The sequence below is a fragment of the Anopheles coluzzii genome, chromosome 3 (assembly GCF_943734685.1).
Source record: "Anopheles coluzzii chromosome 3, AcolN3, whole genome shotgun sequence".
Taxonomy (NCBI): Eukaryota; Metazoa; Arthropoda; class Insecta; order Diptera; family Culicidae; genus Anopheles; species Anopheles coluzzii.
In genome coordinates this window covers 12,000,366-12,017,680 of record NC_064671.1, presented here as the reverse complement: position 1 = coordinate 12,017,680, position 17,315 = coordinate 12,000,366, and the positions used below count along the sequence as shown (strand labels likewise).

Here is a 17,315-nt window from a genome sequence, read left to right as displayed (position 1 = left end):
CTGCCTGGCTAGCTTGATACGCTGCCACGACAGTTTGTATAGTTCGTCGTTGTATCGGCTCCTCCATTGTCCTTCCACACATACGAGTCCAAAAATTCTTCAAAGCAGCTTCCTCTTTCAAATGCGGCTAAGACGGTTTGGTCAGATTTCAGTGCTATATAGTCTCGGCTTCGTCTGTCGCGTGAACTGATTTGTCAGGCTATAGGCTGGCACTTAGCATTCTTGCACGGAACTCCATCGGAAGCTTCCATCGTATTGTCGTTGCTGATCTTTGACCCGAGATAGGCAGAAATCTTGGACGGTTTCATCGCAGTTCGTTCACCTATCTGTACGTCAACCCTGCGTAAGTTTGGCTTTGTTGGCAGGGTCGCTTATGTTGCCACGATCAGTCTGGACTTTGTCTCGTTTAGTTGCAATCCGAGGTTCTTTATCACCTACTTGATCTATTGGTAGACTTCAGCTACACAGGACATAGCGTCATAGATCAATGATAGCTATATACTCAGTGTATGCCAGGATCTGGGTAGATTTTTACAGTATAGCTCCAAAAGTCTACATCCTCTCGTCCCGGATATCCCTCTCAAACGCCAAGTTGAATTAGAGATAGACAAGCCAGTCCCCCTTTCACAGACCCATGGACACAGCAAAAGACCCTGAGAGCTTTCCCTCCACCTTCACCTGGTAAGTGACGTTGATGATACTCAATCCTACTAGCCTTATCATTTTTCCTGACATTTAAAAAAAGAACGCCTATGCTATAACATGCGGCGTAGAAATTTATGAAGAGATGGTACGCATTTTGTTATTATTTTGACATTATGTCCAATGGGGTAGATGTTGCCTAGAGCATACTTCAACAAAAATCTGATGTATTCCGTTTTCTAATCAGTTTTGAGTAGTTCACCTGGCAAACATTGCAAATGCAAATAACACATTTCCAAATACATGGTTTTATACTGATTTTATATAAAATTGATGCAAAATCTATAAGAAATAGGTTTAGTTACTGCATGAAAACTAGCAGTTAAAAGAAATTTTCTGATACAGGACATTTTTGAGAGGTTCAGAGTAGTGATGGGAAAAATGAAGTTTTGGTCGGAGTCGATTCCGACTAGCTCCGATCTTTTGTGGAATTGATTCCGGATAGTAGGTCCAAAATCGGCTCCAGAATCAGAATCAGCTTCGGAATCGGCTTCGGAATCAGAATCATCACTAGTTCAGACACGTTTGAAAAAATCCCCGAGACTTTTTTCGCTCAAGAAGGGATACTAGTGATATATGGGAACTGTCACTTTCATCTTATAGGACGGGATGTGGATTCAATCCGTATTGGAACGTATTGGAATTGGCATCTCAATGAACATTTCGTCGTTATTGCTCAGTTATGGAAAATGTGATAGCAACATGATAAATATGACATTTTGCTCTATTTAAACGGCCTATTTGAACCGTTCCTCTTGAGTAAAAAATAGCTAGTAAGGATGCCCTTACATGATTTACCCTCACTGTACTTATAACAGTTTCTTTAAGCATAACATCCGTTACTGTTTTACTCGCCAAATCTAGACGACTTCATACATATTTACCAAACTCCCGCACGGCAAACAGCCGATTAAAATGCCACACGCTTACCATAATCGGAGATAATGTTACTAATCACATTGAAACATCTCTCGTCCCCGGTTTATTGTCGGCTGTCTTCGAAACGACCACTTCAAATGGCTAAAAAGAAAGCAAGAAGCAAATGGTTACAAAGTTAGTACAAGCAGCTGGAGCAAAACAAAATGTAATCGAACGAATTTTTATGGCGATGCGTCCGTCGTTCGATCAGATAGTCGGAAGCAGAGCAATGGAACTCACTTGCAACATCTTATCATCTTACCTGTCAATTTACGGCAGCTGTTTTTATTTAATCTTATCTGCAAGACTGTCCTTAGAGCAATCACATAGGGGCAGCAGACACAATCGGGGCGGCCTACCACAACAATGTAACCGTTTTGAATAATTTGTTTCGGAAAGCGGTAGAGCAGCAACAGTTACTAACCGGCAGAGGGGGTTTTAGTTTTTGTAAGCCTTTTTGTGAAAGGATTTTATATTGTGACGGTTTTATTCAGAAATAAAAAAAAAGATTCAATATTCATTCCGGCGCTCACCCTCTCCGCGTGATATGTACAATTACAAAACCCAGCGAAAGAATGCTCCGGTAGAGCGTTTTGTTCTCTGCTCTGTGAAGGGAGTGTGAGTGTTCCTCCCCCCCCATATTATCGAAAACTTTATACTCTACTCTATTTTACTATAGTTTTGTTGTTTTTTTGTTGTCTATCCTTCATCTAATAGTGGAGCGGTTAAGGCAAGTTAGGGAAGTAGACTTAATGATTGTGAGTAGAAGATCGAGAAAAAAGGGGTGCAGCACAGTCACAGGACTATGCACGACACCAACACGGGAGATGCTTCACGCCAATGGAGGTTTACACCCTCCACCATCACTGTGAGAGTTCGTTCGTTCGTGCGTTCGCCTTTGCGTAGGTTGGTCTCCGGGACACAGACATTCCCGTTCAATTCAATTGCTGTTAAGCATCGTAAGCTTACTTGCTGCCTAACAATTACTTTTAAATTATTAATTTAGCACCTACGATTGATGCCCAATCGGTTGTTAGATATCTTCAATAAGGATACTTGGTTTAGTCCATGTTGCCCTCGTCGTTTGGCACCAACTAGCGGAAACGGATACTGTTCCAACTGGTTTTTTGCTGCTATTTCAGCACCGGCTTGTGACCTACGCTTCCCTTTTCTAAAAGTCTCATAAGAATCGATTCCCAAATCCGAATGCATAAGCTCGAGTAACATTTCCCTTCGGACAAATCAAGCAAGATTCCGCTCTCATTCTCTCTGTTTGTTCGCTACCCGCTAAAACTACTCTCTGGTATTAGATTAATTTGTTCCAATTGTTCCTACCCTTTTGGTGAGCAAACGTGTAATTTGTATAGCGATTTTGTCCACCTCCACCTGCGTGTGATGTGTGTCTGTGGGTCAGTAATATAAATTTGTACCGAAAATCGAGCGCCATTAAAATAAGTAAAATCGGTTTCGAAATCTTTCGCTCGTGCTCACTCTTTCGCTCTACCTTCTATCTCGAAATCTTTTTGTTTTTTTTTTTTGCAGTACGAGAAGTGCATTTCCAATTAAATCTTCTACTAGCGTCCCTTTTACGTATCTGGTTGAACAAATATTATTAAAAATGCCCTCAATAAACTGCACAAAGTGGCAAAGAAAACAACAAATCACACTCACTCACACACACAAACATGGTGCTGGTAAATTGAGGATTGCCATTGCAATTGTGTACTACTAACTACGGCTCGATTTGTTTAGATCGAATTCCCGTTCCGTTCAGCTTCTCTGCTGCCCGCCCCTCCCTCACTGTCTAATCTATTAAAGTAGAAAGCAAACCTTACAGCGAATACGTAGCGTAATCAAACAAAATAAACCTACACGCGACGTATTTTCCACTCGCTCGCCTTCCCTAATCGGTTCGCTGTGATTCAGCAAAACCCAGTTTGGTACCAGTCGTTTTCTTTGGGCGGAGCAGCACTAGATAAGGTGAAGTAGTAGTAGTAGTTAGATCAAGCAATTAGCATTGAGCTACTAGCTTGCATTACACTAGTGATCATCGAGTGGGGTAGCATGCCTTTTGTGAAAAAGAGAATTAAAAGTGTAGAGCTGCGATCAGTTTTAAAACAAAGCGTTATAACATAGAGATCTTTAAACATAAAACGAACGTTAACGATAAAACGGAGGTAGCTGCCTCCTTTTCGCGATCAGTGTGGGAAATCTAACAATAAAAGTCAGCAAAAAAAACAAGCGTAATCAATAAACGAAAGGTTAACAGATGAAGAAAAAGCAGCCAATTAGGTAGTTGATGAACGATCACCATTGCGGTGATCGCTGTTTCGCAATAGAAACGATTCCCATCGAAATGTCCAACGAGCCAGCGGGCCGTTCAGTTGCTCGAGGAACCGATCTCGTACCGACCGTTCTTCAGCACAATCACCAGCACCGTAATGTTATCGACCGAGCCACGGCTGTACGATTGCAGCGCGATGCTTTTCGCGCCAAAGTGCGGCTCGTCCAACCGTTCGCGCACGTACGCAACCGCCTCCTCGTTGGTGAACGTATCCCACAGCCCATCCGAGGCCAGAATGAGAAATTGTGGTCTACAAAAAACAGGGAAATATGTTTTAGCAACTCTTGCTCGAGTAACAATTGCTTACAATCACACACACACACTTACCGGTGGTCGACTAGATCGAAGGAAAGCACGTCCGGGTTGGCAATGACCAGGTTTTTCTCCTTCAGCGGATAGTCGCCGAGGGCGCGGGACGTCGCCAGTATGCCCGCCACCCGCCACACGCCCTTGAACGCGATGAAACCGCCGGCGTCGGCGATGCGCTTCTGCTCCCGCACCTGTTGCGGCTTGTGGTCGAACGACAGCGGGATCGCGTTACCCTTGAAGTCGCACATGACGCCGCGCGAATCGCCCACATTGGCCACTATCAGCTTGGTGCGGTGTATGACGGCAATCAGCGCGGTCGTACCGGCAAAGTCCGACTGGAATGAAGCGGAAAAAAAATCAAATTGTATTTTGCGCTGGAATTTCCGTATCGTTTGCACACATCTTGCACGAAACTTCAACAAATCGCAGGGCACTGATAAGCCCACGGAAAGCAACACGCCACCAAACGAGCGGCAAAGCGCAGGTCCAGTGGAGTTGCTTAAGTCAATCAGTGTACGATCATGGCAGCGAAAGGACGATTGTCTGGGCGGTGCATAGTGTCAATAGCCGCCGTACTGCTTCTTCCGGCATCATGTATCGCACAATCGTCGAGCACTTACGGCGACACCGGCACTGATACGGTACCGCAAAGGTCAAGTGGCTTCGGGTACGAGCTAATCCGCAATCAGCTCGAGGAAATGCAAGATAGGTAAGACACGGAACGGCGTGTGTGTCTCCTGCTGTACAAGCACCAATCGTTTCACTACACCACCACCAATACTGCTTTGTCTTGCAGCATCACACAGCTGCAGCAAACGGCGGAGAGCCGTAGCGCGTGTGCCGGACTGGAAGCCAACATTGCCACCATACTGAGGCGGCTCGAAACGATCGAAAACGGACTGAATGGTTTGGAATTGGAAACGAAAAACAAAAATCTGTGAAAGTGGTTATAACATTCTGCTCTCTCTCTCTTTCTCTCTTCTTCATGTGCACAGCAATGCCTCAATCACCAGCCATTTCCATGCCGGCACGTCCGATATACGATCAAGCACCGCTAACTCCAGCATACAGTGCACGGCCGTCAAGAGGCCGTACCATCGATATCGACAGGATGAAAGCAGAGGCAGATGATATGTTTGAAGAACAGCGATCGCGTGCCAGAGCTCGAGCGATGGCTCATCAACAAAGGGAACAGTCCGTGTTCGACCGCGGTAAGTCACTGGCAAGTTTTGCTGCAGATTCGTTGCTCCGTTGCACTCATTTTGCACGTTTCCATTTGCAGTTTACGACTCGTGTGACGATGTGCCGAGCTCGGGCACGTGGAAGATTCGACAAGGTACACAGATAGCAAACGTACACTGTATCAAGTTCTAAACGTCCGCCTTAATCGCCTTCCCGAACCCGATCCATTCATTCTACAAATAAAATATGAGATATAATGATCAAAAACAATCCTTTTTTGGCTTACCATTTTCTTCGCCGCCTCCACCAGATCGTAATCGGCCGCCAGCACCTCGTCGGTAATGATCTTGCCAAAGTTGATACTGCCATTCTGCACGTAGCAGCGGGCATCGTACGTTTTCGGCTTGGTCGGCACGGACTCACCACCGCCCGACGTCCCGTTCAGCAGGTTCTTCTTCACCTGCTGCCGGGCCGGCGACTGATTGCCCATGTACTTGCTCAGCAAATCGTTCTCCAGCATCTGATTGTTGTTGGCTGCTGCTCCTCCACCACCACCACCACCACCGTTCGCTGCACCATTGTTGCCCGTTCCGACCGTGTCCTCGGTCTTGGATTTGCGAAAGCTCTGTCGCCGCTGGACCGCACCCGACGGGTCACTATTTCCATTGTGCGCGTTCACCTTGTACCGTTCGTTTACTACCTGTTCCTGCTTGTCGTCCACCTTCTCCTCCTTCTCCTCCTCCTTCTGCTTCCGGTCGTCCTCCGCACAGACGGCTGCGTTCGGGCTGCCAGGCAGCTCCTTCCCGTCCGCAATGGCCGACGATTGCATCAGCTTCTGGTGGATGTTCTTTATCAGCACGGTTTTCGCGTACTCGGCCGCGTACTCGCCGCCGTGCCCGTCGAAGATGGCAAACAGGGAAATGCCGCTGCTGTTGATGTTTTCACTTATCACAAATCTGTATGAAGCAGCCGGAAAAGGAGAGAGAGAGAGAGATAGAGGTGTAAGCGTTAATTCCCATTAGTGTGAAATCACGAGAGGCCCTCTTTTACGGCGGCGGCTCCCCGACACGAGTGTGTCACCAACGCCATGTGCGCGCGGGACACTCGAGGCACACCCGGGGGCGGTAAACAAAGAAAAGGAACCGCAAACAGCGATCGTGCAAAAGAAAGGTAGGCCTACTACGCGATGACGCAGCGTCAAGTGCGCACTTTATTATCAGAGGAGGAAAAAACACCCTCCACACATCTAGCTGGCGAGGTGGTGGTGGTGGTGGTCGTTTACTCCCAATTCCGCCCTGATTTATGATTGTGAGGCAAATGTAAAGCTGTTAGGAGTAGCGGTCATTCAAAGTGATGGAAACGTAATTGAAAGATTTAAACTGCATGCATCGATTTGTAGGCCTGTAGTTCGATATGCGGTCAGATTGGATTTCGGATTGCACTTTGTAGCCGCACACCGAAGACTCACACACAGACCAACATCGCGCCGTTTCGGGGGTTTTCTAAAAATACCTCTGTTACAGCTTTGACATTAAGTGGAGCGATAACCGGTGGCCGACAGTGAGGCAAAGTGCGGCCAAGGGTGGTCTAATACTGCTACGCTTTTCCCGCACAATCCCCCCTTCTGTTACACTATTTTTCCTTTTCGCCACCGCCACCCAGCCAGTAGTAAGCCTCCCGCTGGCAGCTCAAGTGGGGCTTCTTCCGGCTGAACTATACTACCCCCCTCCCCAAAACGCTCACCTGTCCTCCATCTTGGCCCGGCGGCCTTGGACCGCGTACACCGCACTGCCGGTCGTCCGCTCGTCCCAGCTGTGCTTCTCCGCGGCCGATGCCAGCATGGACAGCTTGCCGGACCGGCCGCCCGCCTTCCCGAGCCCGAGCGAGTTGCTGATGCGCCCGATGAACCCGCGGCTCCATACCTCCGCTGCTTGCAGGTACAGGACGAACAGACAGATTAGCAGGCCGGCGATCAGCACCTCCGGCTTCAGCAGGTACACCCGCATCACTTTCCAGACGTAGCTGAGCGAGCTGTTGAGCGGCGTGACGCCGACGGCGAACTTCGAGAGCAGCTTCATGTGCGACTTGGACAGCGTTTGGTACAGTATCTTATCTTCTAACTCGTCCTCCATGTCCTCCTGCCCACCCAGGGGAATCCGAGCGAGCTCCCCGCGTCGGTGTGTTTCGCGCAAACACCCGCACACACACACACAAACACTATAGCAAGAAGCGAGATAGTAGACGAGTGCAACGGAGGGATTGGATGCACCGACCGTATCGATCTGGGTCACTTAGCTCTTAGTGGTCTAGCAGCGACTAGCACACATCCTCTGCCGAAACGACACCCGGACGAGAGAGCACGATGCCGGGCAATGGATTATTAACTCTACCAAACTGCGTAATGCAAATGTCGGCCGTTTTTTCGTGCTGGCCGCCCCCCGTTAGTTCGATGACGCCAGTAGAGAGGGGCCGCGGAAAACCTCTCGAGCCTCCCTTTGTCGCTCGGTTGCTGCGACGGTGGTGTGGCACCAAGGAAGGTGAACAGTGGCCCTCCGTCCTGTTAGTGTGAGGGTGTTTGTGCGGGCGCGCCCACCAACAACCCTAATCTGCACTCGGTCACCGACAAGCTGCAAGCTGCAAAGAAACTAATTTTGGCCACAAAAATCGTCGGCCAGCTGCGAACCACGGGTGAAAATGTATTGCAAAACAACAAATCGGTACACCAACACAGTGCAACGATCTGGCGGGATTGACAGCACGTACGGACGTCAGTGTGCGATCTTCCGATTATCCGGGGGGCTCGCTGCACTATGGGACGAAGCTTGAATGTGTGGGTCAAAACTAATTTTCACAATTTTTACTTCCTGCATAGTTAATGATTTGAATTTTTATTTATGCTTTTGACTCCAAATCATCGTTAATAAAATAATTAAAAATTAGCGTATTTCTAACAGAAAAAAGCCTCTGAAATTCTTGTCTGCTGTTTAACTAAATATTTTTCTACTTAAAGAGCAACATTCAGTGAAATGCAAATGGATGACGATTTAAAACTAATTCGTAAATTAGATACCTATTTCACTCGCTCGTATTATATGATCTTTTTACTTTATATTTCAAGGAATGAGTGTACCAAAAATTTGATTGTTCGTCAAACAAATACCATTAGCAGTAGCAATACGTTACAAAAATACGAATTATTTAACAAGCCACCTGCTCAATAACAAAAACTAAATCATCTCCATAGAGTTGGTCAACCGTCGTTGACCTTCCTAGTACATCTGTTCAACGTTGCTCAAATGCACCTTGGAAAGTACTATCCCATGTTCCAAACGATACGACAAGTTCGCCGTAATTGTTCAGATTAACATTTCTCCCAACACCTTGCCAAGGATGCTAAATGAAGCTCCAACAACACCACCGATCCAAAATCCGCTGCATTCCATCTTCCGCTCCACGTGCACGGCAACGATTGTTGCCCGCTTGAGAAAAAAAAACAAAAACAAAAACAGTACACAGTACCAAAAACAAATACAAAAGCAATTTGCTGAGAGAGCGTGTGTATGGGAGCGAGAGAGCGACCGCGCATGAGAGAAAACGCTTTGCACGCACACACTCTCCGTTGCCGTGTTAACTGGCAGAACGATGGGACAACATAGTACTGTAAACGGTCATAAAATATATTTTGATTATTTTCACTTCATACATGTTATAATAAACCAATTTTAATTTTTATTTCAAAGATGATAATATTAAAACCTTACAACGAGGTACTTCTTGAAAAAAAAAAACAAAAAAAACTGAAAAATCCATCAAGGCTAGGAGAGCTAGCATTAAAAACAATATCTGTTTTCCGGGTGAAAAGTGTCCCAATAGTGTAAAATTGCATTGCTTTTTGTTTAAAATAAAAATATTTTTCAATTTTCTTCTTTTTGCAAAACCACTCCTGCCGTAAGCGTTTTCAAGCAGTCCTGGATTAGATAAATTAAATCAATGAAATAAACCATGACAAAAAATCAGTTAGAGTAACACTGTTCCAACTTACAAGCCAACTTACAAGCTCAGAGAAACCAAAACTTTTCAAAACTGTTATAATTAAACATATTTTTTAACTCTTTCAATTCCTTAACAATTTCAAATAGAATTTAATTGTATGTCCATCCCGGGCCCATCGTGCGCAACAGCTCGGCAATCGGAACCGCCCCCTCTCACTCACTCATTTACGCTCAGCAGCCAGCAAACGTTGGACGTGTTTTTCGTGCGTGCGTGTTTTGCGAAACACTGTTCAGTGTCGAAGCGCTCCCGGGAGTCCGCAGCCCTTTCTTCAAGTTCTCTTATCACAAAATACGGAAAGCGTGCGGGCAGCACAGTAGTAGGCGCGCGTTCCTAAGCCAACCGTACGTTCGAATGTGTGTGACGAGGAGTAGTTTTGTGTCGGTGTGTCTGTGAGTTTGTAAATTGACCGTCTGGTGCAGGAGTGTTTAACCTGCGACCGGGTTTTCGTTGTTGTTGTTGTTGCGGCCACAACGACAGACGAAATCGATTAGTCGCGAAAAGGGTCACGCCGTGATCACGCGAGCAAACGCGAGGCAAAGGATTATCGAACCTTGTCTCGCAAAGGTTGTTGCGTAGGGTTTAGGGCTGTGTGTGTGTTGGTGTGCGCGAGACATCCAGCAAGGATGTGTTGGTGAGGGATGCGCTGTTGTCCTGACAGGTTTGGTGGGATTTCCTTTGCAGTTGTACCTCGCTTGAAGGTAAATAAGAATGCGCTGCTGTGTGGTCCAGCGACTGTGTTGATTGTGTGTGCATAAAGTGGTAGTTTTCGAACAAAAGCAGCAACCAGCCAGCTAGTGAGTGTGCGTGCGTGCGCGCGCGTTTGTGTAATCAATAGCGACCGCGGGCGGGGTTGGAGCAGGATTTCATTCCGCTCAATCAGCCGGAACAGCGGTCGGGTCCAGCGGTTGCGAAGGGTGTGTGTCAGTGACTGCTGCTGCTGCTGTGTTGACATGCAATCTCGGCCCAGCAGCCAGGCGATAAGGAATTTCTCCGCCCCGGACGAGAGGAAGCGCGAGCGAGAGGTTCTCGTGAATGCGTTTTTGTTTGCCCTCTTTCTCTGTGTGTGTGTACGCGTAATTCTTTTTGCCCAGCGAAAGTGAGATGAATGATAGCCCGGGGTCCCCTCGGGTCCTGCCAATTGTTTGTCGCGACGGAGCCTTTGCAGCAATCTCTCAACACTGTGACAGCATCCCACACCCATACCAAAGCAACGAAAGCAAAAGAGCAGGAAATGAGAAGAATTCCTCTTTGCGGCTACTTTGTGCGTGCCTCCTAGTGTGTTCTCCTAGTTTTCATTGTTTTGTATGCCTGTTCTTCGTGATGACCCTACGCGAAGGTGCGTGTGACTGTGCGTACGTGTGTGTGTGGATAGAATAAAACAAAAGGCCTTAAAACCCTTCCCCCCAAAAAAAACCCGTTTGACAGGTGTGCGCGCCCGGTTATCCGGTTTTTTGCCGTTGTGTGTGAGAGCAACACGCTTTGAGTGTGTTGTTTTTGTTGTTCGTTCGCTCCTTTGCTACACTCACGCGTCCGAGCCTACACACGCGCATCCCAACAGTAGGCGGCGCCGCGTTCTATGCTGCAACCCGGTTCTTTAACCGCAAGCGTGTGTGCGTGTGTGTATGAGTGGGTTAAACGGGTTGTGTTTTGCAAGCATAAAAGCAAAAGTGAAATACAAGTGCTGCCGTTTTTAATTTCAATGCCTTATCTTTGCAAAAGTGTGTTTCCCTAATTCCGCTATGCTCTCTTATATGTTTCTCCCCACTTTTTCCCACTTTTAGTGCAAGTCGATTGAAATTGTTGCCCCCAAGTGCACTGAAAGTGAAATTTGTTTGGCTTTTTCTGCACACTTCCAACCATAAAGTGTCGATTTTTAGGTCGTTCAATCGTTGAAAAGTGAAAACAAAATAGTAAAAACAGCAGCAGCCGGCTGGAGCGGGCAAGTGGAGTTTGAAATCTCGTGACACGTTCCCCCCCGGCGGTGGCACATGTTGGCATGTGCCTTCGCGGGCCTGTGAGATAGTGCGTGCGTTCGTGTGTGTTGTATTAGTGTATGCAAATGTGTGTGTTTTTTGATTTGTAAAACCCTCCATGCTTTTATCCCGGAAAGCAGCGCAGCAGCACGCAGAATCGATTAAATGTCCCATCTCTTGTGCCGGTTGTGAATAACACCATAACACAAAACAGAGTCCGTACCAACCCAGTTTGTGTTTTGTTCGTACGTGTGTGTGTGTGTGTGTGTGCTAAAAGCTGAACAACAACAATGACCGAGCGGAAGTTCACCCGCGGGCTTAACAAGCCCGGCATGGCGGCACAGCTGAGGGAAAACATCTCGCAAGTTGTACGTGAATCCACCTCACTTGTATGTATTTAATTTTGTTTATTTTAATTTAAACCCCATCCCAACTCCCCTCCCGTTCCAACCTGTCTTCCTGGTTGCCCTTTTTCCCCCCCAATTTTCCCAAATGAGAGTGAAAAAGAAATGCCCTTATACGCCCCATCTGTGAGAGCGTCTGAAAGAGACGCACACACGTTGTGCTGTGTAGGGAAATATTTTTGCGTAAGTAAACGGGAGCGCAGCGCATTGATGAATTCCCCCTGGCTGTGGGGGAGAGGAAGGGATGGACCGGTGAAAGAGGGTGGGGGTTTAGAGGCAGATGATGAGCAATGATGATGCCGGGTGGTCGGCACGCCACACATATGCGGAGATACTTAACGTTAAAAGTTTTACGCTTCGCATGATTTCCAATGTAAACGCTCCCTCGCGTATGTTGTGGCGGCAACTCCCCTTTTTGGATGCGGTGGTTGCTTTGATTTGGCGATCGAGTGCAGCGAGCATTTGTGTTTGTATGAGGGGGGCAGCTCTGGACCAAAATGTGAATTAAACCAAAAAAAAAAGGAGAGAAACACAATTCGTTCTAACAGGTTTGCCAGTGCCAGTGCTCCCCGGTTTTTGTTATGTGGGCAGCGTGCGTATGATACGCAAGATCTGTCTGTGCTCATTGGGGGTGTGGGTGTGGGTGGGTTGTTTTTGGGCAAATTTCACACCCCGCTTTTCCGAATCGCACCGATTGAAAATGGAGCATGTTTTTTTTTGTTGTTGTTACAAAATTAGTTACAGACGCGCGGATAAAATCATCATACTCGCTTGTGTCGGGTTTTACCGTTTCATTGTTCCCGAGCGATGCAAATAAATATTAAATTTATGCAAAAAAACGAGAAGAAAAAGTCATGCAATGCGAGCAAGAGCAATCGCATAATGACTGCTTGCGTAACTCAAGATTTGGAATTGAAAAAGTGTAGTTAAATGTTAATATTTTCATTGTGCTTGATTCTTGTCTTAATGTAATTTTCAATATTTATTTCTTGGGTAAAAAATCGAAAAAGATTCTTTTTATCATTTGGTTTCTTTATACAGCGCCTATCATAACTATAGGGATAGTCGTTTTTCGCGATTTGTGGAAAATCCGGATGAGATAGATAAAAACAGTGAATGGTTTAATTGTGCAGAATACCATTCCACATCTTTGTATTTTTTCCATTTTTTTAAATCATTATAACACGACTTATTACGAGTTTAGGGTCGTACCATAACTATAAATACACCTCGAAAATTATTTTTTTTAGTAAAATTGGAATTAAAAAATCAAAAATATAAATAACATTTACTACGAAAGTTTCATCGAAATGCATTTTTTGCCGATTTTTTATGAGTTTTTTAAGAATATTTATCAAAATATAAACCAAACAAAAAAGCGACACAAACACCTAAACAACGATTTTTTTTATCAAAACCCAAATGTTTGTTGTTGTCTTCATCGATATTCTCTTAGGCCGCTACAAAGGCGCCCGTTATTCATTAAATTAATAAGGCTCATATGACAATTTCAAATTATTTGTTGAAAATCTTTTTAGATACTTTGGTTTGTGTTTTCAAAAAAATCATAAACCGCAAAAAAAGTATTTTTTTAATGTTTGATATATTAAAAAATATATTTTGACTAGTCGCGTAAAAAGACTGCCCATATTGTTATAGTAGGTGCTGTATTACATGGTTGGGATTTTACCGATTTATTTTTATGTTTTCAAAATATAAAGGTTCTCCCTAAAAATTATTGTCCATTTCACTAATTGTTTTGAAAAATGTGAGAACGATGTAACTAAATGGTATTTGGTGCTTAACATACTTGAGATACAGTTAATAAATCGTGATAAAAACTTTAAAAACTAAAAAATCATCACTAAATTCGTAGAACCTCGACTCGAAATAACTTGCAAAATCCATAGAATACCCTGTGTGTGATACCTTAAATTTGAGGGTCATTTACCGTACCTTATTTAAAAAAAAAGCAGCAACCCTTTTTCAATTTTCACTGCAATCTTTTGTTTCATGTTCAAATGTTTGTCCAATTCGCGCCCCAAAAACACCGACGACATCAAAACGAATGCATTCGCAAACGTACCCATTGCATTTGCAAAACCAATACCAATGAATGGGTTTAAAAAAAACTGCGAGCGTCCAATTTCCCGCCACAACGCAGCACCACAGCTCGCCGGCGCATGCTTCCCAGTTGTTCAGCCCGTTATCAAATTTTCGGGGGTTGTGGAGTGGCATTACAGGGTTTCACACTTTATCTCAAGACCGCGGGACCTCTTCCCGAATCTGTCTTAGCCAAAGCCAAGATTGCTGTATGATGCTTGAAATCGTTGATGATACCTGAAAACGTTGATGATACCTGAATTCATCGGATGCAATGCTGAATCTGCGGCACATTTCTCGAAACACACTGGTCCGCGCCGAGGACATGCGGTCGACTATTTTTTTACACGGATAACCTTTGTGTACATCAGTCTATTAGAAACACTCAATTATCCTTTTCGTTTTTTTAACCAAAAAAAGACAATTTAATAAAATGAGTGAATGCATATTTGTTTAATTAAAATATTTACAAATGTTAAGAAAGTAGTTTGAACTGTTTAAATAATCTTTTCTGGTAAAAACACGAAAAAATAATTCACTGTTTTCAGTACACTGATGTACACAAAGGTTATCCGTTTAAAAAAAATATTCGACCGCATGTCCTCGGCGCGGACCAGTGTGTTTCGAGAAATGTGCCGCAGATTCAGCATTGCATCCGATGAATTCAGGTATCATCAACGTTTTCAAGCATCATACCGCAGTCTTGGCTTTGGCTAAGACAGATTCGGGAAGGGGTCCCGCGGTCTTGAGATAAAGTGTGAAACCCTGTAATATATTTGCGAAAACTTCCCACAACGAACAACGCCACCGGGCAGACCGATGACTCATCAACGTCGCTGATCGCTGTGCGCTTCTGTGCGTTTGCGTGTGCGTTTTTTTTTTGCACACAATCAAATACTTTATTCTACCACACCATCATAGCACGTGTTTTGCAGCCCTTGTCGTCTTCGTCGGCTCGGTCGATGCTGTCCCAAAGGGTAGCGCATAATCTTTTCCCTGGTGTCTTCCTACTGTATGTTGGCCTTTCATTTCCTTCTTCGCCAATGTGTACATAGCTCATCTGCTTTGGCAATTTAATGCTGATTCAGTAAATTATGTATTTGTGAGTGTGTGTCTCGGTGTAGGAGACGGAAGGGATGTTTGCAAATAACCAACTCTTCTGTCGGGGAACAAAAGGGAATGATGTTGATGAAGGATTTTTTTTTTTCATTTTGCCTCGTAATCATAAATGGTCACCAATGACTTCTTTGTCGTAATCCGTCTGGCAAGGGAATTATTAGATATCAATTAACATTACTCTCAGACGGGTGTCGTTGGCCAGTAGTAAACTGGTTCGTTTTAATGTTGACGTTCTTTATGAACAAGTCTCATTTTAATGAATTCCCTCCGTTTGTTCTGGCTGGTAAATCGATGACATCACTTTTTTGTTTGACAACGTGTCCTACCTCAAATTTGGTAGTAGTAGAGAGAGAGATGAATCTATAAGGTGTTGCATGGCGTGCAGAGGTGACATAACTTTAATTCCAATTGAATGAATTATACGCAATCGAAAGCTGGTAAATGGGTTTTAAGGCGTAGGTTTCGAATCGGTCGCCAGCGAAAAGCGGTTTCTCTGGATCTGCTCTCGCGTGTTAGAGAGCTTTGCCGGGTGCGTGCAAATCTAAAAATCAACCATATTTTTGTTTTTTTTTTTTGACATTTTTTTCCTCTGCCGCTATGTCTTGTTGGCTGATGTGTGATGTAAGTTGCTTGACGCAAAAATGTCACGAAATAAATGTCATATAATATATATTAACCTTGATGAATGCAACCAGATTTGGAATATATTACAATGACTTCAATTATACAATTAAACTTGAAGAAATCAGCATTTTGCCTCAGTAAAGAGAATCATCATCTTTAGTGATTCTGTGAGACGACAAATTTTAACTGGATTGTTGGATAAGGATGTGCTTGAATGATATCAATTACAGGCATTTCTCGATATACGTAATATACTTAATTATTCACGATATTCTAAATTTGACAGTTCTTTGAGCTAATTGTACTGATTTGACCCATCAATTGCCAAATGCAAAATAATGCCCTTTTGTTGCATTTGAAAAACAATTTGAAAAAAATTATAAACTACAGTAGGAATCAGATCAAACAATTAATTCAGTGGCTAAACCCACGAACGAAAATTCGCTGTAATTTTACTGAAAACCTAGAAATTTGATGTACGCGAATATTCGATTCGGTCCACATTGATATCTGTATGTTCCGTAATCGTGAGAAAAAAATCTAATGTTCTAATCGTTTTTATCTGCCTCTTGCTTTTGCAAAACAATTCTTGCACATTAAAAGCTCAAAAATCATATTTGTATACCTCGGAGACGACAACACGGCACTACGTACTGTTGTTATTTATAAGTTTAAAGAGGTTTTGGACCTCTTTAGGGTCTCTTTCGCCTCTGATAAGTTGTTTAGGTAACAAAAACCTTCCAACCCCAGGTGCATCAGATTAAACTTGTCTGTCAACTCTGCCCTGTGGTGAGTTGTGCGATAATTCTGCCATTTTCATCATAAAAAAAGATTATTAGCCTTTTTAATTCTTTGTTATCCTCAGACTAGATTTCGTCAATATTTATGTTCAGTTTTCAGATTTCCCTTAACTTTTTGTATCCGTTGCGCGTCTGTTAGTCGGACTGAGATGTTTGTGCCACAGTATTTGCAGAGTGCTGGAGGCTCTTTTGAAATTGTGTTAGTTACAAGACCAATTTGCAGTCTTGATATTACTTGTTGGTTTTTATTGTTATGTAGATCTGGCCATGGGTTGATGGCTAATTTGGTTGTATGTAATTTGCTAGAGAATTCTTTTAGCCATTTTTTTCCTAAGAGTTTTCAATGCCATTTTTGTATTTTTTTAATTGTATCCATTCCCTTGAAATTATATGTGTATTGCTTCCGTTTGAGGCTCTACCATCGTTTACGAGTTTATCAGCTCGTTTGTTTCCTGAGATTCATATATGCCTTGGAATTCTGCTTAATATAATATTGGACCTATTGCAAACTTTTTTTTATTGTATAATTGTTGTGCTGTGAAACAGAATATGAAGATTTGATTTTTGTTGTTGCTATTTCCTGCTTTATTTACTCCTAACCGTACGGCCACACAGGCTGACATGTACCAAGACTTTATTTGTATGCCAAGCTTTTGTATAACGTAAAAGAACCTATAACGTTTCTCACACGTGTATAACGTTCCTCACACCTTTTCTGATGTAATGTATGTTTTTGGTTGTTTTTTTTTTTCATTTTCATTCTTTTTATAATTGGGAAAGTTAT

The 17,315-nt window shown here is 43.9% G+C and overlaps 3 protein-coding genes across 5 annotated transcripts in view; 2 read left to right on the top strand and 1 right to left on the bottom strand.

Annotated features, from left to right (window-relative positions):
• Positions 1-2,056: 2,056 nt before the first annotated feature.
• On the bottom strand, positions 2,057-8,215 carry LOC120956415 (protein phosphatase 1L). The gene is made up of 4 exons (XM_040377870.2): positions 7,199-8,215; positions 5,742-6,411; positions 4,292-4,608; positions 2,057-4,214 (listed from the first exon to the last, which is right to left on the bottom strand). The coding sequence occupies exons 1-4, from the start codon at positions 7,585-7,587 to the stop codon at positions 4,001-4,003; spliced, it is 1,590 nt and encodes a 529-aa protein (XP_040233804.2). The 5' UTR covers positions 7,588-8,215; the 3' UTR covers positions 2,057-4,000.
• Positions 4,619-5,662, top strand: LOC120956416 (uncharacterized). The gene is made up of 4 exons (XM_040377871.2): positions 4,619-4,982; positions 5,070-5,179; positions 5,269-5,484; positions 5,556-5,662. The coding sequence occupies exons 1-4, from the start codon at positions 4,795-4,797 to the stop codon at positions 5,645-5,647; spliced, it is 606 nt and encodes a 201-aa protein (XP_040233805.2). The 5' UTR covers positions 4,619-4,794; the 3' UTR covers positions 5,648-5,662.
• A 3,082-nt stretch (positions 8,216-11,297) lies between the features above and the next one.
• The window catches only part of LOC120960071 (dedicator of cytokinesis protein 9), a 90,764-nt gene continuing 84,746 nt past the window's right edge, over positions 11,298-17,315 (top strand). For 2 of the 3 annotated variants that reach the window (XM_049608442.1, XM_049608441.1), the window contains exon 1: positions 11,298-11,870. In XM_049608442.1, coding sequence (XP_049464399.1) covers positions 11,772-11,870 — 99 coding nt within the window. In that variant the 5' untranslated portion in view covers positions 11,298-11,771. The remainder of the gene's footprint in view (positions 11,871-17,315) is intronic. The other variant, XM_049608443.1, reaches the window with a different exon arrangement.